Genomic DNA, 27,670 nt, shown 5'->3' with positions numbered 1-27,670 from the left:
GCCTCGAACTCAGAAATCCGCCTGCCTCTGCCTCCCGAGTGCTGGGATTAAAGGCGTGAGCCACCAGGCCCGGCTGCTGCTGTTAATTTTAATCCTGGGATAGTGAAGCCTCCTGGTATTGTTGCTCTATTATTGTCTGAGGACCTATCTGACTTTGATGCCCACTGTTTGGTTTTGAAATCGCTGGTCCTAATATTCAATATTAACCTATTTACAGCTGTTATATCTTGTTGATGAAATATTCTTTTGTTAAAATATAGTGGCCTTAAAAAAGATTTATTTACTTTATGTGTGTGGGTATTGTGTCTGCATGTATATCTTTGCACCATTTGTAAGCTTGGTGCTTGAGGAGGCCAAGAGACTGTTGGATCCCCTGGAACTGGAGTTAAAGCTGGTTGTAAGCCTATATGTATATCCCAGGAAACTAAACCTATGCCTCCAAGTGGCTCTTAACCTCTGAGCCACCTGTCTAGCCCATATAATGGCCTCTCCAGTCCCTATAGTGGACTGATTGATGTCTGTTAGCTAGTGTGCTCCCCCCCCCCCCCGGTAATACCAGAATAGCTGTACAATCCTGTCCAATCCTCTTAGTATAGTGTTTTTCATCTTTTACCTCTAAGCCTGTGGGTAACATTACCAGTGAGATGTGGTATTTATTACACCCGATAGCTGAGTCTGTGTTTTAATTCAGTCAACTGAGCTCGCAACTCTCTACTTGCGATTCCAGGCCATTTAAGGGCATTACTGAGAGAGTCTTACTAACGCTTATAATTTTGTCCATTGTTTTCTGGTTGGTTAGATTGTTGTTTATCTTTTACTTTCTCCCCTGTCAGTGTTGTTTGCTGTTTTTCTCTGTTAAACAAGATTTCTTTGATAACTCCCATTCACCTGCTTCTTTCATGAAGTTTGTTCATTCCTTCATGATCAAGGCTATCTTCCTCCTGTTGTATTCCTTCAAGAGTCTTCTGCAGTGTTGGTTTGGTTTCTTCAAACTGCCTTAGTGTTCTTCAAATGCTGTTACTTCATTAAGAAATAATGAAGTGATGAAAGAGAAAGACGTTTTGTTGGATATACCAATCTTGCTTAGCAGTTATTTACTTCCAAAACTTGAAATGTTTTGTTTCAAACATGCTTTCCTGGCTTTTATCACTGAAGATGAAAGAGCTATTGTTAATCTTGACATGCTTGTTTTTTTCCTTACATCTTTTTTTAAAAAAGACAGTTAAAAACATTTTATTTCATTTGTTTATCTATTTATTTATTCATTTATTTATTCACCCCCCCATCTTGGGTGAATACAAGTGCTATGGTGCATGTGGAGGTCAGCGGATAACCTGAAGAAGTAAGTTTTCTTTTACCATATGGGTCTTGGGCTCCAACTCAAGTCTCTTGATTTGACAGCAAGTACCTTTAGCCTAATGAGCTATGTCACTGGCCCTTTTTTTCTTATATATTTTGATATTGTTTGCATTTTTGACTTCTTGACTAAATGTATTGTAAAGATCTTCTATGGTCATATTTTGGGGGGATATTCTAAATGCCACTGGCTTTTGAGTAATTTTTTTATTTCTCTAATTTGGGGAATTTATGCTACAATTTCATGGATATATTTCTTGTGCCTTTACTTTTTAATCTCAGATTTTTATCCCATGGAACCTTTCTTGATGGTATCCTAAAGTATCCTATATAATGATTGGTGCCCATTTATTTTTTCTTTGTTAATTTTTAATTATGATATTTATTTAACTATGTTGTCTATTCCGAATATCTTTTATTTCTGTTTGGTAGAGTCTTTGACCGTACTTTCCAGTATACTTTTAAAATTTTTCATCCATGAGTTTTTAATTTCTAGCATTTATATTTGTTTCTTTTCTTAAATGTAAGTTTCCTTGGTTAACTTTTTTTCTTTGCTAGTAGCTTTTTCATCTGTGTTTCTGATTTTTTTTTCATCTGCTGGGTTGATACAGAAATAATTGGAAGTTTTGCATTGCTGACATTTGCCATGTGATATTGGAACACATTCTATTTTTATTTTTATTTATTTTTCTAAATTTATTTATTTATTTATTTATTGAGACAGGATTTCTCTGTGTAGCCCCGGCCAAATTGGAATGTTTTTCTTATCTGAGTTGATCTAAGTTGGAAAGCAGTGGAGACAACTTGAATGTCAGCAATGTGTGGTCTCAGGAACTGCTAACGGACGTATAGTGCAGTGGTCCAGGAAGCCCACGCCCCAGGAGAGGTGATGTGGACCTCGCTCAAAACATATAGCCTCAGAGCATCAGCATGCTCCCTCTTTTGAGAGGGAGAGAAAATTTGTACATGACAACAGAAGAGACAAGAAAGTCTCATAGAGATGAAATATGGCTTTAAAAATAGGGACCTCAATTTCCCCAGCCTTGCTCAGTTGTTTGCTTGGTACTCCCAGACTCTACATGAAGTACACTCCTACGGAACCCAAAGCTAGGGTCACAGGACTATATGTTGAGAGCTGGCCAGCAGAATACCTCTAGAGTGCATGGAAAAAACTTGAAAACTGAACTTTGCAGTAGTTAGAAAGAAGCAAACTTTTCTGGAGCCAGGATATGAAAGGCACTGTAGGTACTGGTCTTCAACAGTAAATTGCCTAGTAATGGAAGCATCATTCACAACCACACAAACTGCCGTGGGTAGATTTAACTGTCAGCTTGACATAATCTAGAAGTATCTGAGGGAAAAAAAAATCTCACCTGAGAATTTGACTGCATTATAGATTGGCCTGTTGGCATGTCTATGGGGATTATTTTGATTGTTAGTGTAGGAGGTCTCATCCAATGAGGTGGCCCCGACAGACTGGATATAACAACGTTAGTTGAACGTAACCCTAGCAGCCAGCACGCTGCAGCCTCCATTTTTGTGCAGAACTTCACTGGCTGTGAGATGAATTCTCACAGAATTTCTCTGTCAGAGAAATGCTGTGTGGAACAGCAAGCAGGTCTATGTCAAGTTTCTCAAGTGCTGGAAGGAGAGAACTGCAACCCACAAAGAGTACGCTAGACTTACAGAGTACTATGAAAAGACCAAAATGATCTGTGAATCATGATGTAGGAGAATTCCATGCTTAAGACATAGGAAATAGATTCAATAAAACTTTTTGGAAAGCAGAAACTTGCCAAAGTCTAGGAAAAGAAATGTTTATATAGGTATAGGAGGCATTTCAACACTAAACCAACAAGATTAGAAATGAAGAGTCCTTTATTGAAGTTAAAAATCCTAAGTGAGCCACAGTGAAGTTCCAGATTATGTATAGAAGCAGGCTTTGAGGATGATAACATGTCTCAAAGAAACTCTGAATGTGGAGAGGACTTAGAAGGTTTTTTTTTTTTTTTGTTTTTGTTTTTGTTTTTTTTTACTTATGCATTTGTTAGTCTCAGTTCTGGTTTTCCTCATGCTTCAGTATTTATGGAATAATAATTGGTAACAAAGCAACAACTATTTTTCTGCCCCCTAACGTTTTATTCTGGTCCTCTTTTAAGGACTACTCTAATTCCACTGAGATCAAAATACATTTTTTCCCCCATTTAGTAAATTAAGCAGGAAGTACTTTTCAAGTTGGATTATTTACATTTTATATCTGTCACTTTGAGATTTATTATTCATGTTAGCTCATGAATGGATGAACATATTAATTTTATCCTTTTTATAGTTCATAAAATGCATCATTTAATTTAGTACTAACCAACTAAAACTGATTCTGATATTAATTTCAAAGGAAAAAAACATTTTATTTTATTTATCTTGTAGACTCAACAAAAGTTTGATTTTCTTAGATGGTTAAATATATGCTGGGTCAAAAGCCGTGCTTCAGTTTTTGATAATAAACTCTTATATCGGAATTTACAACAAAAAGTAGAAGTTAGGTTAAAGTATTAAATAGTACTGTTACTTCTTCAGTATTGTAGCTATTAAGGAGTGATATTAGATACCTAAGCAGGAAAGGGAGACATGACTAGGAAATAGACTTCTGAAAAGGTAAGTATGGAAATACCCACAAGGGGGCGTGCTCACCTAGAGAAATATGAGCAAGTACCTTTCCTGTTACAGAGGGTAAAAATGCCAGTTTTACAAATGTACTTCCAGGCCATGTCCCTCACATCCTAGGAAAGAATTAAGCCTTAGCACACCAAGAATGCCCACTCATTTCTTGGCACATGTTTATTTTGATGTGTGAATTTGTAAGTGTGGACAAAGGTCTTACAGAATGGAAGTGTCCACACCCAGAGGTGTTTTCCCACCCCAACTCTTTTACCTGTTCTAACTGTACCTGGGACCAAAGGAGGAGAATGTTTACAAGTATGTTTGAACAGGGCTCGTCCTAGGAACTACTTGTGTCAAATGTAGGCTTTTGAGTGTCATAAACCTTTGCAAACATTGTTGAGGTTAAATTGAATGACATTTGATACTCTAGATTATATTATTTATGTCCTAAAATATACAGTGCTCCTCACCATTTCTTTAGTTCTTTTTGACTTCTCTGTTTTCTAATAAGATCTGAATTTACTTGAGAACAAAAGCATTATGAACATTTCACTTTCATTTTACTTTTTAATATGCTTGCCCTTAGTTAAATTTTTATGAGTTTGAATAATTCTTGGTTTTCTGGATATACTCATAACTAACTGGCCAAATAGATAGAGTTCTGCCTGTAAAATCTCATGGCATATAAAGCAACTTAGTAGTGTTTTATTAAGTCGGTATTAATTATTCTTCTTCAATATGGAGAGGGTCCCATTTAAATCCAGGTCAAGCGGCCCATCCTAATTGTTACAGTGTTTCTCTGGCAGGAATAAGCTCCAGATTGCCTGTGTTACTTTCTAGTCCTTTATCTGCTATTCCCCACTGCTTTAAGACTCAGTTCAAAGGCCAGTGGAGTTCTGGCATTTAAGAGTGTAATTTTATCCAGAGAAAGTGAGGGTAACCCAAAATGAAAGAAAGGCCTATGTTCCAGGCTTTGGCCAGGTGTTCCTTGAAAGAGCTAAATTGGACAACTAAATTGAAAAGCGTCGCCTGCTCTTATAAAAGAGTTTGTTGCCATCTATTTAATTAACAGTGTTTTAGCTTGCTTATTTATGTGTCTTTTAATCTTCCTAGGTACTGAATTCATATCCCATTATCATGGGGTACTGTCGCTGTCAGTGAAATAGTATGATGCGTGTGCCTCTATGAAATGCCTCCTTTTTGGTGGGTTTTCAGATGTTGGTTTGATTATAACACTTTTATCTATTTGATTTGATAGCCAAGCTTTCCAGGGGAGAAAACAAAAGTTGAAGCAAAACTTTGGGATGAGTATCACTTATTAGAGCTTTTAGGAAATTGGAAATTTTGGAGTAAAGAAAACTGAGTCAGAAATAAGAAGAGTATAATACAGTGTAGAATGACCTCAGTGCATGAGAAGGCAGTAAAGCAGGCAGATAAGACATTGAATGTAGGGATGTATGGTCAAAACCAAGACATGTATTTCTTTGTAGATAGAGTGAGAGGCGCAGTGTTTGATGGGTAAGTGTTTAGACGTGTATTTGGAACAGTAGACCAATGGGCATGTAAACCTTCCTGAACTAGAGTCACTCTCGTGTGAGAAATGGTCTGGACTTGAGTGTAGTGAGTGTGGAGGCAGCCATGGACCCATAGCAGTGACCTAAAAGGACAGGCCTCATGGAGATGTTGTGCAAAAGCATGGACCCAGGGAAGATCTGCATGCCACAATCAGAAATGGAACTAGATCCCTACCAGGAAAGCAGCTTCTGCCATGTGAGCAAGATTCTCCTTCAGAGAGTCTAAAGAGTTGAGTTTTTGTTTTATAGAATTTATTCTTTACACAGGAATCCCCAAACTAGCCCAGAACAAACCAGTGTAGAGTGTCTTGGGAGTGGGAAGAGCATTGTGTTAGGGGAGTTTAAAGGCAAAGAAGTCTCTGGGAAATCCTTTTTTGGAGTATTTCAAGGCTGCAGTATTTTAAGATGGGGGTTGGGGTGGGAAGAGGGGTTGGGGCGGCCTGGTAGTGGAGAAGCCAATGGGAATGGTCTTTTGCTGAGATGTCAGCGGTAAAGAAAATGGTTGTGTATTAGATTGAATTCATTCAGTTTACTTAACAATTCCCCCCGAACCAAATTTGCTTGTTTTGATCTCTATGTAGTGTTAATTTCTTCATTAATTTTTTCATCTTTCCTCCAATTTCTTTTTTCTAGATACTGTGTTTAACCTGCTCTCTTTCTGAGTTCTTTGATTGGACATTAGTTTTCCAGAATCAGCATCGTATATGTAAATTTCCTTCCTAGCACTGATTTTCTTGTATTCTGCATTTGTGAAAGTGTGGTATTATTATCATTTGTTGGCCTTTGTTTCCATTTCGTTTTATTTAATCCACAAATTCTTCAGAAGTATTTTATTTTTAATTTTCAAATTTTATTGATTCCCGTGTTTTCTAGTCGGCATGTATTCTTTTTGATGTTGTTTCTTGAAATTCGTTGTGATTTATAGTTTAATGTATGACAACTTGTGAACTTTCATGTGTGCTTGTAAGATAGTGTTTCCTGTGTAATTGCTGAGAACAGCATATGAACACCTGTCAATCCAGCTGTAATGTATTGTTCATGGCTGTTTTTTTACTGATTTTTTTTCTTACTTGATCTACTTATGATGGGAAGAAATGTTTTGAAATAGCTCATTATGGTTTGCTGGCTTTTTTTTTTTCTTTGTGATTTTTACTTCACATACATTTAAAGCCACTTCATATACGTTTTTAAGTAATAAGAATTTAGACTTATTTTATCTTCTCAGTGAAGCAGAATTTTTAACATTTATCATATTCTTTTTGTTTCTATTAATGCTTTTTGTATGCAAAACATGATATTAAAATGCCTTCATTGTATAGGTTGATATTTGCTTAATGGATCTAAATCTCCTACCTGTTCTTTTATTTTTAACTTGTCTGAACTTTAATGCTTTAAGTATGTTACTTAGAACTAGCATATAACCAGGGCTGGGGACAGAGGGCAGTGGTGAAACACAAGCATAGTACGTGGAGACCTTTGGTTCAGGAATTATCACTGCAAACAAAACTAAGTTAAAAACAAAGTTAAAAACTCAAAAAAGGAAGATTTTAAAAAACAGAAACAGTTGAACATTATTAATAAAATGTTTTTTAAAGACAATATTGCTTTTATTGCACATGTAGATTTGTCACTGATTTTCCTCCATGTTTTTACATTCGTGATGGCCCTAGGATTTTCCTTTTGCGTTTTGTTTTTGTATTTCTCTAGTGGTTGCTATACTGGGGATTGAGATCTAAGCCTCCATTCATGCTAAGCATACGCTCTACCATTGGGCCATAATATGGCCAGCTCCTTTGAAGTAGTCATTCATTCATTCATTCATTCATTCAGGAAGTACTTTAGAGCTATCTATCACCTGCTATTTTGAGTACTGAGCTATGATAATGAAATAAACAGACGTTCCTGTCCTCTTAAGGCCTCTAGTCTTGTGGTAGAGGTAGACAGCTTAGGGGCTGCAGAGCTGGCTCAGCATGCTTTCAGAACACTGGCTGCCCTTCCAGACGACCTGGATTTGATTCCAAGCATATACATGGTAGCTTGTAAGCATCTTGTGACTTCAGTCCTTGGGGACCTGACTTTCTCGTCTGGCCTTTACAGGCACCAGGTATGCACATGGTGCACAGGTGTTCTTGCAGGCAGCACACATACACACAAAAATATAGATACATTTTAAAAAAGAAATAGTTTAAATAATTTGAAAAATAATATGCAGTTTAAATAAAGTTAATATTTTAAATGATGATATTATAGAAAAAAGATGAAGTAGAGCAAAGAAAGTATAAGGATACACGCGTGAGTGTGTGGTAAGCAGGGTGCATGAACAATCAAGACAGACTGTACTTTTATAGAAAATGGCCCCTCTGGGTTTCTTTAAAGGAAGGTTTTAGGTATTCACAAGTATATTTATTAAATTTTGTTTTCAAAATATAGTTTTATTGGTTTTCTATTTAGACTTGTATCTTTTGAGGCGGAAGATACCATGCCAACCACAATCTTCTGGCAAATCAGCTTTTGCAAATTTGTCATTTCATTATAAGTGGTCCCCCTCCTCCCTATTCCCATTCCTGGCTCCCTTTGAGAAGTTCCCACAGTTCTGGATTCTTTATTCCATCATCAGTTCTGGAACATTTGATTCATTTTCTCCCTATTCCCCCCCTTTATCATATATATATATACATATATATACACACATATACATATATACACACATATACATTTACATATACACATACATATATGAAATAATATATTAAATATAACTTTCCATGATATCTTTCCTTTTTTTTTTTTGCTTATAATTGCTATAAAATGTGTTGTTGTGTCTTAAACACGTGGAAATAGAAAAAGTTGAACATTCTTATTAATTTTTAAGATAGTACATCTAAAAATCAATGAATTTTGACATGTGTATAATGTTTTAGCCCATAAATAATATTTCTGTTACTTAATAACATTTCCTCATGCTTCTTCGATAATAACACTTAGACTTGAGGCACTTCTCAACTGCTTTCCTTGTGTTTTGATCCGTTCCAAAACTTGATACAAATGGAAACATCCTTGCTGTGTTGTTTCCTTCTTCTCTTACTCTGTCTTTGTCTGAAACATATTGTTATGTGTGCTATTAGTTCCATTTAATTGCTGAGCAGTCCTCTGCTATTGATGACATCATAATTTGTCTACAAATTATTCTGGTGATAGACGTTTGAGTCGTTTCCAGCTCTTGGTTCTTGCAAATATTAAGTCTGACTTTCCTTGGCAAGTCTTCTGTGACACTGCTTTGAGTTCTTTGTGATAAATACTTAGGGGTTTAGCTGCTGAATCAAGCTCATATAGGATTTGATTTAGAATTAGAAGTGTGATTAGCACTTATTCTATACAAGTAAGAAGTCAAATTGGATGTGTTTATTATTAAATGTTTAAACTAATTTCTTTGTTTCTGTAAGACAGTCTTGCTATGCAGCCACCAGTGTTCAAACTGCAGTCTGTCTTCCTCATCTATTGAGGGCTGCAGTTACGGGTGCTACCATATTCAGCTCTGCACCAGTGCTTAATGCCCTTCAGTTGTGTTTTCTAAGTGTTTTGGAATGATAAGTGTAGTTTGTGATCTAGCTTTTACTATCCTCAAGAGCTTGAAAAAATTATCACATTAAAACATTATAATGTTTTAACTCTCAGTATCTTAGGTCTAATGCTTACCAATCAATGACTTACTATGCATAGATGGTAAATATTGCTAAATAACATATGAATAAGAATAAAGGTGATTTATAGTTGCATTAATTAACTTCTGGTGAGAGAAAAAGCTGCTTGTGTATCAGCCTGACGACTTGAGTTTAATTCTGACTCTACATGCCGGCAGGAGAGAAGGTGTCCTAAGCATTTTCCTTTGCTTCCACACTGGCTCGCATATTGCTTTATTTTACAGAGAACAAAAGCCCATAGGAGTCATGATTTGAAAGTTTGGTTTGTTTTCCAGACAGTTTCTCTCTTCAGCTTTGGCTGTTCTGGAACTTGCTCTGTTGACCAGGCTGGCCTTGAACTCACATACATCTGCCTGCCTCTCTCTGCTGGGATTAAAGGCATGAAGGCATGTGTTACTATCATCTGGCTTGAAAGTTTTGTGTGTGTGTGTGTGTGTGTGTGTGTGTGTGTGTGTGTGTGTTTTAAACACCAAGATTTAAGACCATTGCCTTTTTTTTTTTTTTTTACTTTTCAATTTTTAGACATTTTATTAGTTCTTTGAAAATTGCAAACATTTTATTTTTTATCATATTTACCACTTTCTCTACTTCTTCCCCATCTACTTTACCTTTTCCTTCTCACCCAGCATTGTGGGTGTTTGGTTTGGTTTGGTTTGGCCTATCAATCTCAATTTATGCCACCCCTTTAGCCTTGGTTATGTGGCCACCCACTGGGATGTGGTTCACTTATTAGGAGCCATACCCTTAAAGAAAACCGACTTTCTCCCAGAAGCTATGGATTGGGAGCAGCTCCTCAGTGACGAGTGGGAACTTCATGACCACCTTCCTTCTTTATGGGATTCTGCCTGGCCTGAGCTTTATCAGGTCATGTGCATGCTATTCCAGTGGCTGTATGTCCATTTGTGCAACTGCCCTCTTGTGTTTGGAAAACACTATTTCCCTGTAGTAATCCTCTACTTCTGGCACTTACAATCTTTCCTCCTGCTGTTAGCAAGTGACTCTTGGTTGGAGTATTGTTATGTATGTCTCATTTAGTTCTGAGCATTTCATAGTCTCTCGTTTTCTACATCTTGATGTCATGGGTTTCTATGTTGATCGTCTACTGCAAACAGAAGTTTATAATAAGATTTACTTATATATATATATATATATATATATATATATATATATATATATGAGCAATTAGGAGTCAGTTAATTAATATTGTATTCATTTAGCAAAGTAATAGTGGTAGTTTCTCCTCTAGGGTCTATGACCCATTTAACTCTGTAATCTCAGCTCTGATAGTGGTACCAGGCATCGGTTTCAACTTGTGGAGCAGACCTTCAATGAGAAGGTGGTTGGTTACTCTCAGGACATCCGTGCCACTATTGTACCTGTTGACTTATCTTGCCAGGCCAATTGTTATTGTAGCTTCCAGGGTTCACAGCTGGGTAATATTGATGCTTAGTTTCCTTCTCTGATAGTGTCACAAGCACCATGCAGCACTGCGAAAGCGAGTTGATAGTGATGACTTTCCTGGTCAGTACCAGGCTTCTTTCTCCGTAGTCTATGACTCAAATATGTAGTGTCTTCAGCAATAGAGTCTGAAGATAACCGCTAGCATTGGCAATCGCCTATAGTGTTTGCTGGTCTGTGGGACAGTTTCAAAATAGTTTAAACAGTTTCAAAAATTCTAATCCATTGCTGGTTGTATGCTTTTTTATTTGTTAGCCTGTAGTGTCTAGTAGGGAAATCCTTACCCCATCCATTCATTTTTCATGTTCATTACTATTCTAGTCACAGTAACTGAGGACTAGAAACAATATAGATATCTACTATCAACTGAGAGTAAAATTGTCATACATTGACACAATAGAGTAAATTATTCTATGAAATTCCCAGGTAAATAGATGGATATGAAAACCATTATTCTCAGTGAGATAGCCCAGACCTAGAAAGACAGATTTTGCATCGTTTTCTCATTGGTGGATGGTAGCTTTGAATCTTCAGATATATGTATTCTGTCTGGAATTCCCATGGAGGTCAGGAAGGTTAGTAAAGGGTCATGGGGGTGAGGGCTTTCAAGAAAGAACAGATAGAATGTAGAGGTATAAAGGGTTATGGTGAACCATGAAGGGTTAAATGGATGTTTTATGGAAGGGGAGGGGAGAGGAGGGAATTCATAGTGATAAATTGCACCAGAAACCTTTGAAGAATGTCACAAGGAAATCTACAACTATCTACACTTCCTAAAATATATACATACATATATAAAATTTTAAATGGAGTTCCCTTTTACTTTTTAAAATATATTGTTTATCTTTTGATAATTTCATACATACATGCAAACAACATATTTTGATCACATTCACTCCCTAGCCCCTTCTCCTGCACAGAACTCTGGATCTGTCTCCTCAACCTAATGTCTCTGCGTGTCTGTTGTATCTGTCCATCTGTTTGTCTGTCTGAGTCCAGTTTGTGCTGCCCCTATGCATATGTGTGTAGGGCCACCCATTGGATCATGCTGGACCTCCCAGGGACCACATCTCTGTAGAGAACTGGTTTCAGCCTCTCTCCTAGCAGCCATCAGCAGTTAGTAACCTCTTACCTAGTTCTTATTTCCAATCCCAGAATGTTGTACAGAGATCCCACTTTTTGGAAAATATTCTCCTCTGCACTTTGAAGAGTGTAATTCTCAGGATACTCTTGTTGAGCTTCCCTGTGGTATGAATTTATAATTACCATTATAATCCACGTAGTATGGAATTTCCTTAAAAGCACACATAATCTAATCTATTTTCAGTTGAAAAATTTCAATATTTGTTGAATAATCTAGGAAATAGTTTTTATATACTATAAAGCGTTGATTTGAGTCCCAAGTGTTTATATAAATTTTCATGGTCCTGTAGGAAAAGGGAAATGTAATACACCTCAGTTAAAGGGAAGAAAGGATTACTTAACACTAGAGACCTTGCCTCTCTCCCCCCTCCCCCTCCCTCCCTCCTCCCGTGTGTCTCTCTCTCTCCCTCCCCCTCTCCCCCCCTTCATGTTTGGAATCAAACCTAATACCTTGAGTATGCTGATTATGTACTGTTCCAAAGAGCTATCTATATCTAGCTCAGAGGAAGGCTTTTGCAGAGAAAAGGGGGAAAAAAATCAATGAGTATTCCTCTGTCCACAGTTTCCTTTGGTTTTGTCTAGTCTCCATATGTGAAGATAGATAATTAAGACTTTGCTCACATGAGCTTACACTTACAGGACTCTGCTTTGCAGTGGTCACTGCTAGAGGCATGCTTGCTAGAGACAAACACTGAATGAGACTTAGGTCTCCTGTGGCCAGAGACATCTTTCCATTTCCTCCCAGATACTCAAAGAAGGTACAGCTAATGGTGGTGAGGGCTCTGCAGGTGAGGGCATTTTTACTCTTTCAGAGGACCCAAGTTTGGTTCCCGTACTCTTATGGTAGCTTATAACATTTGTAACTCCAATTCCAAGCTATCCAGTGCCTCTGAACTATGAGAACCAGGCACACATGGTACACATATATGCATGCAGGCAAAAATGCTCATACACCCCATCTCAAGGGAAGGCCTGGGCCAAGTAGTGGGAGTGGGTGGGTAGGGGAGCAGGGGCAGGGGTATAGGGAACTTTCGGGATAGCATTTGAAATGTAAATAAAGAAAATAATAATAATAAAAAATACCAAAAACGCTCATACACATCAGTAAATCTAATAAAATAAAGAAGCCTCATGATGGCATTGCTGGATTGTCTTGGAGGGCACAGAGACTTCTTGCTGCAAGAGGAATCTTTACTAGCTCTGATGCTGCTCTTAGGTCTAATAACCAATCATTGAGAGGGTCTCATGTATTCTAGTTGTTGCCTTGATTGACTATGACCTTGATCTTTACTGTTAGGATAATTCCATGGCATACTGACTTCCAGATACATTTATATAGTTAAGATTTATTTTTTTAATTAATTAATTACATCCGAAATGCTGTCTCTCCTCCAAGTTCCTCTCACAAAGTTCTTCCTCCCAGCCTCCCTCCTTTTCAACTCTCAGAGAGCCGCTGCCCTCTCCCATGTATCTTCCCACCCTGGTGCATCAAGTCCCTGCAGAATTAGGTGCATCCTTTCCCACTGAGGCCAGATAAGGCCGTCCTTTGCTACACATGTGCCAGGAGCACCAGACCAGCCCCTGTATGCTCTTTGGTTTGTGGCTCAGTCTCAGTCAGTTGCTTGGCAGAGCTTCTCAGAGGGCAGCTGTGCTAGGCTCCTGTCTGCAAGCACAACATAGCATCATTAACAGTGTGAGGGATTGGTGCCTGCCCATAGGTCTCAAAATGGACTGGTCACTGATCAGCCATTCCTTCAGTCTCTCCTTCATCTTTGTACTTACATTTCTTTCAGACGGGTCCAATTTTGGGTCAAAAGTTTTGTAGGTGGGTTGGTGTCCCTATCCCTCCATTAGGGGTCCAGTCTGGCTACTGAAGGTGGCCTCTTCACATACCAAATACACACTGTTGGGCTTTTCGGCTAAAGCCACCTGCATTGACTCCTGGGGTCCTCCCTTATTCCTGGTCTCTGGGATGTCCTAGAGAATCCTCCCATCCCTGGCAGCTGCATATTTCCATTATTCTCTTGGCCTTCTGGGCCTCTCTCCTGTCTCTCCCCATGCCTGATTCCCCTCCCCCCTTTCCCCTTGCCCTCCCTTCTCTCACCCAGGTCACTCCCTCCCGCTACCTCCCATGACTGTTCTCACTCCTAAGTGAGATTGAAACATTCCCACTTGGGACTTTTGTTTACGTTCTTTGGGTTTAAGACTTATTCTTACAGCTATCCAGTTGATATTTAAGTAATTTTGTATAAGTGAAAAACAGTTAATGGTAATGAGACAAGAGATAGATTAGTGGTGTCTATTAGATATTTCAGGATTAGAGAACCTGGGTAAAGTTGGAATTTTCTGGTGAAAAATCTTTTTTTTTTTTTGTTTTAAAGTAGTTCACAGATGCCACTTCCATTAATTCTTGTAATAACTGTATAGCAGCTGTCTCCATCTTAGAGCACAGAAAATTAAAACCACTGTCAGAAAATTGATTTCAATCTTTTCCATAATACTGGCGTGCTTCCTGACAAATTCATATGGATGTTTTTATTCTTTAAAAAAAGTCAACAAAACCTATAGTGTACTTAGTTGTTTTCAGAAAAGTTTTATCAGAAAAGTAACATAAATATCCTGCTTCAGTCAAGGGCAATAGGTGCATGTGTATCTGTGGTCCATGTACTTTTAAATATTTATGGGGTGTAAGAGTGTAATGGTAAGTCTGTCTAGTAACAGTGATTGTGCGCTTTAACCCAAGATTTCATTCCCATACAAATGAGCTCTGTGAGATTATTATGCCAAAAATACCAATATTTGTCTTTAATTCAATTTATCTACACTTCATAAAAGACCTTAAATATTACTTCATTATCTTAAAATTTGCCATGTAGTATATGAAGGCCGTGGAATGGTTTTGAAGTATTTATGAAGTACTTCTGATTTTTGCAGGTGTTGTAGACTCTTAGGAATATAGAGCTTAATTTAGAACAGAATCCTCTTTTCTGCGTTTTTTTATTTTAAAACCACATTACAGTGAATCCGTCTGGATGACCCAGCTATACTGACATTGGCTATTAGATCTCTGTAGTGGTTGGCTAGGCAGAGAAGTTTCCTCAATGCTAGGACAGTTACTGCAGGTCAACGTGTGTATCACTCTCTGTGTGTCATGCTTCTCCTGTAAAAATCTGTCATGGAGAATGCTTAGGCTGCATCAGCATCGCAGTTTATGTAAAACAAACAAAACCAAGGAATTTTCACATAAATAGATTCTCTTTGGTTTGTGCATTAAAGCTTGAAAGGACAAACTTGCAATTTTACCCTTTTGTAACTGAGGTTGTTAAGATAAAAAATTTAAAGTGATTTATAATATTCAACACATTCACCTTAAAAGCTCCCTTTTTGGTTTGGGGTTGATGAAAACCCCATGTAATGTTATCAGATCTTGTTTTTCAAGTGCATTTTGGTGCATTTTTATAATCGATTTTCAGCCTTACCCAGCAAAGAAGATAAATGCTGCCGAGAAGCAAAGTCATTCCTGTTAAATCTTTATTCAGTGGCAACCTCTGATGTCACATGAAGCCAGCTCTGAAGAAAAGGAGAAAGACTTGCTCAGACACTAGGGTGTCACAAATTAATCACCATTGGGATTGTTATGCACACAGGGAGTGCACATATACTCAAAGCATAAGTAGATGCTGAGTGGAGTGATAACACAGGGATTAGAGACCCTGCTCAGGGATGGTTGAGCCTGATGCTGTCCCTGAAAGTTATGCTCCTGCCTGAGCAGAACTGTAGCCTTCTGGGATGATAGTCTGTGAATCCACTGACTACCTATCCTTCAGTGTGGCTACATGTGAGATTAGAAATGTAATACTTCATCCCCATGAACCTTGTCTGCCAAAGTCAATACCTTTGTGTTTTTTTACCTCTTAGTGCACCGAAGGATCCCTTAGTACACATAAGTTTTGCTCGGTACTCTTGAGTATTCAGCCACAGTGGTGGGGTAGCTAACTACCCTTGTGAACCCGGGGGAATGTTTGGTTCTTTCATTCATGCCAGGGGTTTGGCATACAGTTTGAAAACCTTATCCTCACCAAGACTTCTCTTGACCTAACAACCTACACTAACTTTCCTTTTTAATATATGGTAATGAATTTTTCCCCTGCCTCCTTCAATTCTGTCCTTACCCAGTAGTTTGTCTTTGTAGCACGGATGTCCAGAAAACCCCTCTGGTAGGAGACATTTGCTTATCATTTTAAATCCTTAAATATGTGGAACTGGGGAGAAAGCACAGAGACACAAAGATCCCTTCTAGTTAGTAACACACAGTTTACTCTCACCAGCAGAAAAGAGACTGTCATAAAGGTTCTCTTAGACAAGGGATTGATGAGAAGGTGACAGTATCTTGCACTCCAGGATGGTGAATGCCACTCTCTTCTCCTCTGAATGGGTTCCTCACTCTTGGAAGTCTGCATGTAATTGTGTTTGAAAACATGAATGGTAGCATTTATTGGCTCATTTAGATCACAGATCTTTTCACACACAAATTCTTATTCATTTAATTGAGATTAAGAGAAAAATAACAAAATAATAAAGAAATGAGGAGTTATAAATGTTGCACTTAAGGATTAGTTCAGATATTTTTGAGTTATAATTACACCAGGCCTACTAAGTACTGTGCACTGTGTGTGGTCATGTCTGATGTCTCACACCAGGCCTGGTGAACACTCACCACTGTGTGGTTGTATCTGGTGTCTCACACCAGGCCTGGTGAACACTCACCACTGTGTGGTTGTGTCTGATGTCTCACACCAGGCCTGGTGAACATTCATGTCCCTTTGTCCCTTAGGAAAATGACTCAGGCACTTTGGACACGGTGGGTGCTGTGGTCGTGGATCACGAAGGGAATGTTGCTGCTGCTGTCTCCAGTGGAGGCTTGGCCTTGAAACATCCAGGGAGAGTTGGGCAGGTAAGGATTTGTGGGTTTCTTAAACTCCTAAAAACAAAATCAGGTCTTTTCTAAGCACAGCTTTTAAACTACTAGGGACATTTTTCCCTTAGGAAAAATAAAAACCCTTGTTCTTGAACATTTTCTTTATGTAGATCAAGAACAAAATTCCTTTTCAATTTTATTTTTTTAAAGCACCATCTCTTGGTGACAGACAGGGCTCTTGCTGATTTTATAACCAGGAATCCTTGCCCCCGACCCTCCAGCAGCCTGGGTGGCACTGGCCTGTGTTTGTAGTAGACATTCAGTAAATGTGTATTGATTTCCACCTTTCTTAGTAAATACCACTTAGTAGGAGCCAGTGCTCCCTGCCCATTGCCCATTGCTTTGTAAGTGTGAACATGTTTTACAGTAACACTGTTCAGTTCCTTCATTGAAGTCACAGTGACATTCTGGCATTCTATGTCTCTCCTTTGACTTTAGCCATTTCACAGAGTAGTTAAGATTTCCAGTCATCCCTGTATCTAGTGATGAAGAGGCTCTAGTTGATGTGACACTTGCTCTTGCAGAACTTTTTTCAATATTCCCTCCCCACCTTCAATCTTCTGTATTGAAAATGAAACCTAATAATGATTTTGGCAGTGAGAGTTGGGGCACTATAATGATGAAGAGCAGTGGGCATTATGATATGATTTTGTACATTTCTTATGACCTTAGTAAATATTTGTGAATCAGGGCACTCTCCTGTACTCTTTTAAAGAGGCGGTGAGGGTTTTCTTTAAAACCCAGCGTGTGGGTCTTCTCTTACATTTGAAGTGAAACTTCCTAGTTGTACCTCTCTCACACTGAAGAACGGTCGCTTTGGTCTTGGCTGTTAGTGATTGCTTGGAGCAGACTGATTTGTGGGAGACATCTTTGCAAAGCTCCCAGTGATATTCCCCAGTTAGCTCTTGATGTGGACAGGTTTCTTATAGTCTTATACTAGTGGGGTGCGGATGGCAACAGTAAATGATTTTCTGTTCCTTTTTGCCTACCACATAGACAGTTTATGGGAGTGATTATTTTCCAAATATGTATATATGCTTTTACTCACTATAAAAGCCTTTGTTCAGTCTCACATTATGGAACTATATTTGTTAAGTTTAGAGTAAGAAAATTAAGCTTTCTAAGTCAGGGTTGGATGTCTTGGTAGAGAAGATAAGGAATTATAACAGAGTTGCCATCATTACTTCATAATTCCCTTACTTTCTCTAATTTTTTGTTGACCAGGGTAGCAAAATAATAACAGCAGCAGAATTAAGGTTGGACTGATGTTAGCAGGACACTAACATCTCTCCAGAAGTCTTGAAGCCATTCTGCCACCACGCAGGGAACTTCTGTGAAATTTATATATTGATCAGCTCCCTTGTTTAAAAATACACAATTATGAAAGCTAAAATGTGACAAAAATATGTGGAATAGAGAAGTCCAAAGAGCTTGCAGAGGAAAACATAGTTGCTTAATTGTATTAAATTGCTGGGTCAGAGAGATGTTGTGAATTTGGAGATACGAAGCATCAAATAAGAGAGAAAGAAAACTGTGAAGCACAAAAGCATGTCCTCGCAAAGGCTAAGTAAAAATGCGCAAAAACGGGATACATTTCAATGTATTGTAAGTGCTCAAATGCACTGGACGTAGAAATTACCATATCTGCTGTAGATATTTAATAAAAAGCAAATTGTAAAATTTAATTTGAATTAGATTATACTTGCTTTAGTGTGTAATCGTTATAGTTTATAGCTGGTATATAAGGAAATAATTGATCTTAGTAGTTCCCAAGTTCTGGAAGATGAAATGCTACAGTTTGTATTGCTGCGCACATCATACTTCCCTGTTATTAATAGCTATAGCTGACATTGGCTACACACTTGCAGAACAGAGGACCCAGATAAAATGTCAACTTTTTGTGGCATTCTATGATCTTTTATTTAATGTTATTAGACCCCAATCACTCCAATCCTCTACCAAGTTGGAATGTCCATGAAGCAACTATCTGTTTCTATTATGAGAACTCACTACCTTATATAGGAACATGGTATCCTATCGAGCCTTTCTATCTGGTACAAAGTTCTTCAGTTAATGATGCAGATATCTATTTATTGTAGCTTTCATCTATAGTCCTGATTCCTGATTCTACTCTCTGGAAATAGCTTAATTCCCTTCTAAAGACCTAAATGTTTTACAGTAGCTATTCTGTTTCTCTTTTTGTTTAAATACAAAAGCTTTCCCCTAACCATCTTCTTTGATTAGGAATCCAGAAACTGTCAGAATGAAATCTCCCATATTCATGTGAACCACAGTTAACATCTCCAGCTCTCACTGCAGCAGCCTCTGGGTGTGAGAGTGCACACTTGCCCCAGCACTGAGAGGCAGATGCAGCAAGATCAGCAGTTCAAGGTTCAAGTTCAGCTTCATACTGAGTTTGAGGCCAGGCTGGGTTACAGGAGATCCTGGGGGGAAAAAAAATCTAAAACAATAACTCTTCCCAAAGTAAAACCAATATCCAATATGGCACAAAGATTAGGAGATCTTTTCTTACTTTTGAAAACACTGTATTGAAAAACATGCTTTGTTTTCCTCCTAGCACTTCTATGTCAGTGTAACAACAGAAAGCCTTTAGGAATTGATTCAATACACGGAGTTCATAATACAGCCAGCAGGTGCTTATGATAAGCCATTCAACCAGCCCTCCTGTGGCACAGCTGAGTCAAACAAAACACAAGGGAGTGTAAGATCTCAGTGGAAGAAACTCCTGCGCCTTACTGAGAATTCCGGACATTTTCCCATGTCCTGTCCCGCCCCTGGGTATTATCCTAATCATCCAAAACCTTAGTTTAAAAAAAAAAAAATGAAGGCACTTTTCAGAAAGTCAGAGAAGATGCTTTCTTAAGAAAGGATGCACAATGTTGCTCATCCTTTTTTTTTCTCTTCAGAAAATTCTTTTTATAATATTTACTTTTAATATCATGGCCTAAAGCTATCTTCCTTCTTAACCATTATTTAGTTGGCATAGTAACAAATAATGCAGTAATAAAATAGACTTTGTCCTTTATTTTTCAACTTTTTGAGTAAAATGAAGCCATTTTAAGCAAGCTTTTAAAACATGTTTAAAAACTTCCTACCTTTTTTGGCAGTAAAACTGTATTAAAAGTGTTATGTAGTAAAAATATTTCTATAGGTGATAGATTATACAACTGTCTCAGGATGATCGCTTTCTGTAAAATGAGCATCCTAACGTGGTAACTGATGTCAGAGACCGGTATCCCTGCTTCCTGACTCTGACTTGTCAAGCTGCTCAGCTTGCCCTTGGGAATATGTCTCTGACTGTCTAGTTCTGGGATTACAGGTGACTGCCATGCCTGCCTGACTTTTGATGTAGGTTTGATCTAAATTCTGGGCCTCCTTCTTCTGAGCCATCTCTTAAGCCCTATTAATTTTTTGAATGACATAAAATGCCTGCATATATTTATGAGGTATAATATGGTTTAACTCAAGTATATATTGGTTTATTGTATGTTTCTAGCTAGTAGGGAGAAAGAGTGAAGGAGACAGAGAGAGATTCGTCAAAGATACAGTTATGTAGGAAGAATAAGTTCTGGTGTCCTTGGCGTGGCAGAGTGAGGATAGCAGTAATGCAACATCCTTGAGAGTTTTAAAGCTGTTGTTTGCAGAGTTTTTATGCAACTTCTGTTATAAACTATTTTTTACTTTATGTTTTCTCCATGTGTGTATGTGTACAAGTACATGTGTGTGCACAAGAAGACAGCTCTTATGCGGTTCCTCAGGCTTCCCCTTCTTTTTAGTCCACATTGTTTTTTTGAGATTGGGGGCTCTTACATTTTTATTTATAATTAGCATATGGTATAACAGGTTTCACTATGATACTTTATATTTTGTTTTATTGTCTATTTTGGGTATCGTTAATAACCTTTGCTTTATTAGATGGATACTGTATTGAAAGCTGGTAATGACCTGTAACATTTAGGAAGTATTATCTGCATCTGTCCTCTGTTTCCCTAGGCTGCTCTTTATGGGTGCGGCTGCTGGGCTGAGAATGCTGGCGCTCAGAACCCCTACTCCACAGCTGTGAGTACCTCAGGTATTTGCAGCTTTCATGGTCATTTTTCATGAGTACAGCTTAATAATTAAAATCATTTAATAATTAAAATCAATATTTGGGGGGGAAACATTTATGAGTGCATTGATTCATGAAAAACATGACTGGGAGGTTTTAAAGGTTGTTTAGTTTTTTATTATAAATGCTTTATAAACTTTATCAGTACAACTCTGGTATTTTATTATCTAATGACCCACAAAGTTATATACACATTACAAATGATGCCCAAGGAGTGAGACTTTTCAAAAATTATCATGTAATATCTTGAATGAAATATTGACATGGTATATCTCAGACTATATAACCCATAACATTTCCTCAAGCTATCCTTCTAATAAACTGCAGAACCCCTTTGTACGCATATTAAGAAAATTTATCATGTCGTAATGATAGAAATAGAAGCCTTTTCTCTTTATGTGGTGATGCTACTGGTAGGACAACGCCAGTACTCCTTCTCATGTATCCATTAAGCTACAGTTCTGTTCTTTTCAAGACAGCCCAGGCTTTATCACATCCATGCAGCATACATGTGTCTTCCTTTCTTCCCTTTGCCTCTTTAATTTCTGACAACATTGGTTTTTGTTGTCTGTGACAGTAGCTTGCTGTTTGAACTCACTGACATGCTGTTCCTGTAGGCTGGGCTGCGCCTTCCCCCACTTCAGACCCAAGTGAATCCTCCAAGATATCTTCACCTGGAATGGGATAGTCCCCTAGACCTGTGAGAAAGGGAATGGAGCTGGGCAGTGGTGGCACCTTTGATCCCAGCACTTGGGAGTCAGAGGCAGGTGGATTTCTGAGTTCGAGGCCAACCTGGTCTACAGAGTGAGTTCCAGGACAGCCAGGACTATACAGAGAAACCCTGTCTCGAAAAACGGGGAAAAAAAAAAAAAAAAGGAAAAAAGAGGATGGTAGAACAGCCCAAAAGTAAGATATTGTGTCCTTGAGGATACAAAAGAGTAAACAGAGCAAAAGTAAAAACCTTGTGTATTTGAACATGGCTGGGAGGTGAATAATTCTCAAGTATCTTCTCAAAACTAAAGCTCCAACTACAGTTTAGTCTATGCCATTGAAGACCCATGCGGGGCCCAATCAGGAGACACACTGCCTGGGACCCTCTCCACACACACACACACACACACACACACACACACACACACACACACATACACACGTGCGCACACACCTGCCAGCCCACTGCCAGTCACTGTCTGCTGATGCTCAAGTGCTTGATCAGGTGCTTCACTGTCTGTTCCTCCTCCTCCTTCCCCAGTGCCTCTCCTTTCCTCCTTTTCCTTCTTGTTCGTGCTCTTCCTTCCTCTTCATTTTTCATTTTTATTTTTTATCTTTCTTTCGTGCTTGCTGCAGTTAAGAAGCTCAGTTCTTCAGAGCAGAAAGCATGGCTGTCATGGACGTTTTCTATACAGCACATATAGGATCCAGGCACTGCCCACTATAGCATAGAGGTTTGCTCTCTCGAGCATTTGATTTCTTTTCTTCTTTGACCTGCTTCACCTCAGCCATTGTCATAGGATTTCTTCATCTTGAAAACAGTTGGGTTCTCTTCATTTCTCTATATGCCTTCTCTTTCTGATTTGGTGACCCTGCTGTCCTCAGGATTTGAGATTTTTTTTTCTAGGTCTGTTAACTTTTGCATCTGTGTCTAGACTGGGTTTTCTCTGAAACTCTAACATACGTCCTTTCTGTATTATATTTAGTATTCCACTGTGCATTTTATGGATGTAATTTTTGTACTCACCACATGACCACCTTTTCTCCAATGGTTTTCTCCTTTAAAAATGTTATAAGTTACATTAATTTTATTGTATGTATGGGGGGGGGTCATGTGTGTGTGCCACACTGCATGTGTAGAGGCCAGGCCAGACGACAACCCACAGAAGTAACTTCTCTCTTCCCACTGTAAGGACCAGGCATCAGACTGAGGTTGGTAGACTTAGCCATAGTGTCTTTACCTGCTGAGTCACGTCACCCTCCTAGCTGTTTCTTGCCTTCACTGGTCTCTTCTTTTAGATATTAACTATTGCCACTATTCTATTATTTGTTGCTTCTTACCATTTTTAACTGAACTCTTTGTAATTTCAGACTTGTTTGTGTTTTCTGAACTGTCATTTGCGGCTTCCATCTAACCTACTTCCTTCCTTTGTATCAGAAGGAAAATATCTTTGTAAGTTACTAGGCTATTAGGCAAAGTTGATATACAAATTAATAATCAAAAACATCCCAGTATAATTACAAAAAATCTTCTTGCTTTTTATTTTGAATGGAAAAACAAAATAAAATAATTTCAATTTAGTCTTTGTGGCAATTAAAAATCTTACTGTACATTATCAAAAATTAGCTAATGTATCTAGTCCTGTCTTTAGAAAATTATATGAACACACTGAAGTCTGGACACTGCTCCATTTTTACTTTCCCACATTACTCTCAACGTCACGGATCATGTTAGCTTTGGTTTTAGTCAATGTCTTCTTCACTGAGTTAGTTGGTGTTATCTTCACACCTGGATATTTGGAACTGTCTTGAGAGTCTGCCTGTCACTTTGTGAAAGAGATTCAGTTCTCTTTCAGTTAGCTACTCACCAACCAGACCCTGTCTAAAGCTTGTGGCATGGAAGTTAGAATAGGCACACACTTCATGACTTTGATGTTGCTAAGTAGAATGCAGTGTCAGGTAAAGCTAGCATTGTGCCATTAAGGTCTTCACAAGCTCCCTTTGCCCTGTGAACCCACTTTGTGTCTCCAGCACCATTTGTTTCCAGTTTATGGCATCCAGAGTCACAGTTGAATGTGGATATGCAGGAAGTTAAAGGATTAAATGGCAGAACTGGAGGATGACAGGAGATACCCTGCTCGTCCCTTCTGTAGGACTAGGTTTGCTTCATTCTTATTTTTCCTGGGGTTGTTGGGGTGATGAAAACACACGGCAGGTTTCCAAGTCGTAGGAAAAGGGAACACAGAATTTCACAATTGTTTGTCCAGAATAAAAAAAGACTCGTGCTTTGGGCTATTGTAGAAAATCTAGAGACCTGGGCAGTGTTTTTGGGTTTATATATCTTGGAAGGTAAAAATTGAGAAGCAGAGAAAAGATAGTTAGTTATGGTCTGGATAGGGCTTTCCCAAGGCCAGATAGGCAATTTGGTCATTAGCCTGATGCAGAGAACCTGTAGGTAAAAAGTGATTTTTTAAAAAATGCAAATAGCCGGGCGTGGTGGCGCACACCTTTGATCCCAGCACTCGGGAGGCAGAGGCAGGCGGATTTCTGAGTTTGAGGCCAGCCTGGTCTACAGAGTGAGTTCTAGGACAGCCAGAGCTACACAGAGAAACCCTGTCTCGAAAAACCAAAAAAAAAAAAAAAAAAAAAAAAAAAAAAAAAAAAAAAAAAAAAAAAAAAAAAAAAAAAAAGCAAATAAAAAAAATAAGATTAAAAGAGGCAAAAGCTCTGACATGAACAGGGACCCTCTAAAGATGCCCTTGAGTTTGCTTTCTCTTGGTCATCTACTGCTGAGCATAGGGCCTGCCCTTAAAGGTAATCTGCTTCCCTTTAGGCTCTTTTAGGTACAACTTTTCACTTGCAAGTGGTTGTCAACTGGAGAGAGTGTATAGGTTTTGGATTGAGATTAGAATGGGAGGAACCAGTGGGAAGTTGAAGGTAAGAGAAAATATGAGGGAGAAACTGCCAACACTAAGCAGCATTTGAGGAGTAGTATGGAAACGTAATATAGTAGAAGCTTCCTAAAATAAATACATATATGAAGGCAATCTAAATGACTGCACCAAAATGGGATGCCTTAGTTAGGGTTTCATTGCTGTGAAGAGGCAAAATGACCAAGGTAAATTTACACAGGAAAATGTTTAATTGGGGCTGGCTTATAGTTTCAGAGGTTTAGTCCATTATCATCATGGCAGGAAACATGTCAGAATCTAGGCAGACATGCTGCTGGTGAAGGAAGTATGGGTTCTATATCTATCTATCTATCTATCTATCTATCTATCTATCTATCTATCTACCTATCTATCTATCTCCTTAAAACCTGTCTCTACAGTGACACACTACAAAAAGGCCACACCTATTTCAATAAGGCCATACCTCTTAATAGTGCCACTCCCTATGGGCCAGGCAGTTAAACACATGAGTCTAAGGGGGCCATAAATATGGTGGTTTCAAACCACCACGTTCTACTCCCCAGTCACTATAGGCTTATAACCATTTCTGCATAATGCAGATATGTATTCAGTCCAACTTTAAATGTCACATAGTTTATCACAGTCTCAACAATGTTTAAAAGTCCCTAAGTTCAAATCTCTTCTGAGATTCATGCAGTCTTAACTGCAAACCCCTATAATTTCAAAATTAAAAAAAAATCAGATCACATACCAAAGCAAGACTGACAACTAGCTGGGCACATTCCAAACTCTTTTCCTCCATGTCTGATGTTAAAATGCTCTTCAGCTCTCCAACTCCTTTCCTTTCAGCTTTGTTGACTGCAACACACTTTTTTTTCTTGTGCTGGTTCCATTCCCTGTTAGCAGCTCTCCTCGGCAGATATCCCAGAGTTCTGGCATCTCTAACCTTTTGGGGTCTCTAAGGCAATTCAGACTTTACAGCTTCTGAACACAGCTTCTGCTGCTACTGTTCTTGGTACTCATCCTGTGGTACTGGCATCTCCAAAGCCATGAGGTCTTCTGCAGCAGCTGGTCTGCACATTCACAGTAGCCTTTCCCAGGCTCTCTTTAGGGTGCCAGGTCTAAACTTCTCTGCATTATTTATCCTTCAGTCCTGGGCCTTCAGCTGCCATTGAGGCTGTGCCTTCACTAATGGCCCCTATTGCCCTCTCACAGTGCCAAGCTCCAGCTGCTCTTCATGACCCCCTCATGCCTTCAAAACCAGTATCACCTTGGTAACTCTCACACATTACCCAGTCCACCTGCCAGCAAAAGGCACAACTATGACTGCCTCACACAATGGTGTTTCTGGGCCAACATGTAGGGACAGCCTTGAAAAAGTCATGGCCTTAGTGGCTTTCTATAGTCCCTCCTTGAGTCTAAAGCCAGAACTACATGACTGAAGCTGCCAAGTTCTGCTGCTTGCTAGAACATGGCTCCATTGTTCAATTACATCTTCTCCAGCTTTCTGTTTTCAGTAACTTGGCTATTCTGGAACTTGCTCTATAGACCATCTGGCCTTGAACTCAGAGATCTGCATGCCCCTGTCTCCTGAGTGCTGGGATTAGAGGCATATACTACCATGCCTGGACCTAAGCTTTTCTTTTAATTCCTTTTTATTATAGATCTTTATAAGCATGGCCACTATGCCTCAAGATCTGGATTAAAAGCGTGTGTCGATCAGGATGAGAGTTGTCCCACCTCAAGATCCATATCAAAAAGCTGTGTCTTTTAGCCTTAAGATACAGATCGGGTGTGCCCTTCATTTCTGGATTGTAGTTCATTCCAGATATAGTCAAGTTGGCAACCAAGAATAGCCATCACAGTCTACTCCTTGTCAATTTCACACAATCATATTCCCTTATGTCCAAATGAAAACAATAATCTAGCCATAATAATACACAGCATGATCTTACTATTCCTCATAAAACTGCAAATACATAAACAATAACCAGATCACAATAATACCTATATATGTTATAACTATGCATCATACAACTGTAAATGCATTGTAAATTTAGAATAGGTGCCAGTGTTCTTTTGGGGACATTCTTTTCACAAGATGGAAGCTTAGCTAGTTGGGGTCTTGCCTGAAGGTCACCACTCCCTTAATTCCACTTAAATATCCTTAATCCATTTATCTCCCTGAACACAGGATTTAGTTTCATTCCACTTCCTGGTGCCTCTGTTATCTTTGAACCATACCTTTGTATTTTTCCTTTCCCAGCTTATATTTGATCAAAACACTCTTCTACTGTATTAGGCTTCCATATTACTCCTCAAATGTTTTGTTTTACCTTTTTCTCCCCGTATTCCCTCTACCTCCCACTCCACTTGTTCCTCCCATTCCAGCCCCACTCCCTCCAATCGAACAATACCTATCTTTTCTGTTTCTCTTTTTCTAGAGAAAGCTGTCCATGTCTATTCTCCACGCCCTTTATTCTATTCAGAACCTCTGTAATTCATTTTTTTAAAGATTTATTTATTTATTATATGTAAGTACACTGTAGCTGACTTCAGACACTCCAGAAGAGGGCATCAGATCTTGTTATGGATGGTTGTGAGCCACCATGTGGTTGCTGGGATTTGAACTCAGGACTTTTGGAAGAGCAGTCGGTGCTCTTATCCGCTGAGCAATCTCACCAGCCCAGAACCTCTGTAATTCTATAGCTTGTAGCTTTATTATTATTGACTTAGCAGCTAATATTCATATATAAGTGAATATATACCATATTTGTATTTTAGGGTCTGAATTACCCTATGCAGGAAGATTTTTTTTTCTTGTTCTATTTATCTGCAAATTTCGTGTTTTAATTTCTAAACACTGAGTAGTATTCCAATGTGTAAACCTAACACATTTTCTTTATTCTTCCATCTATTGAGAGGCATCTAGACTGTTTTCAGTTTCTGGCTATTATGAATAAAACAGAAATGAACATAGTTGACTAAGTGTCTCTGTAGTTGGATGAAGCATCCCTTGGGTATATGCCCAAGAGTGGTATAGCTGA

General features: G+C 38.6%; 1 protein-coding gene across 3 annotated transcripts in view; it reads left to right on the top strand.

Annotated features, from left to right (window-relative positions):
* Nucleotides 1-27,670, top strand: part of Tasp1 (taspase 1) — a 232,291-nt gene that overhangs the window by 103,145 nt on the left and 101,476 nt on the right. For 2 of the 3 annotated variants that reach the window (XM_029537039.1, XM_029537038.1), the window contains exons 9-10: nucleotides 16,728-16,847; nucleotides 20,886-20,964. In XM_029537039.1, coding sequence (XP_029392899.1) covers nucleotides 16,728-16,847; nucleotides 20,886-20,964 — 199 coding nt within the window. The remainder of the gene's footprint in view (nucleotides 1-16,727; nucleotides 16,848-20,885; nucleotides 20,965-27,670) is intronic. The other variant, XR_003843524.1, reaches the window with a different exon arrangement.

The sequence above is a fragment of the Mus pahari genome, chromosome 3 (genome assembly GCF_900095145.1).
Source record: "Mus pahari chromosome 3, PAHARI_EIJ_v1.1, whole genome shotgun sequence".
In the NCBI taxonomy this organism is placed as follows: Eukaryota; Metazoa; Chordata; class Mammalia; order Rodentia; family Muridae; genus Mus; species Mus pahari.
Note: the sequence above shows the minus strand (reverse complement) of the source record. Positions and strands in the feature narration are given on the sequence as shown.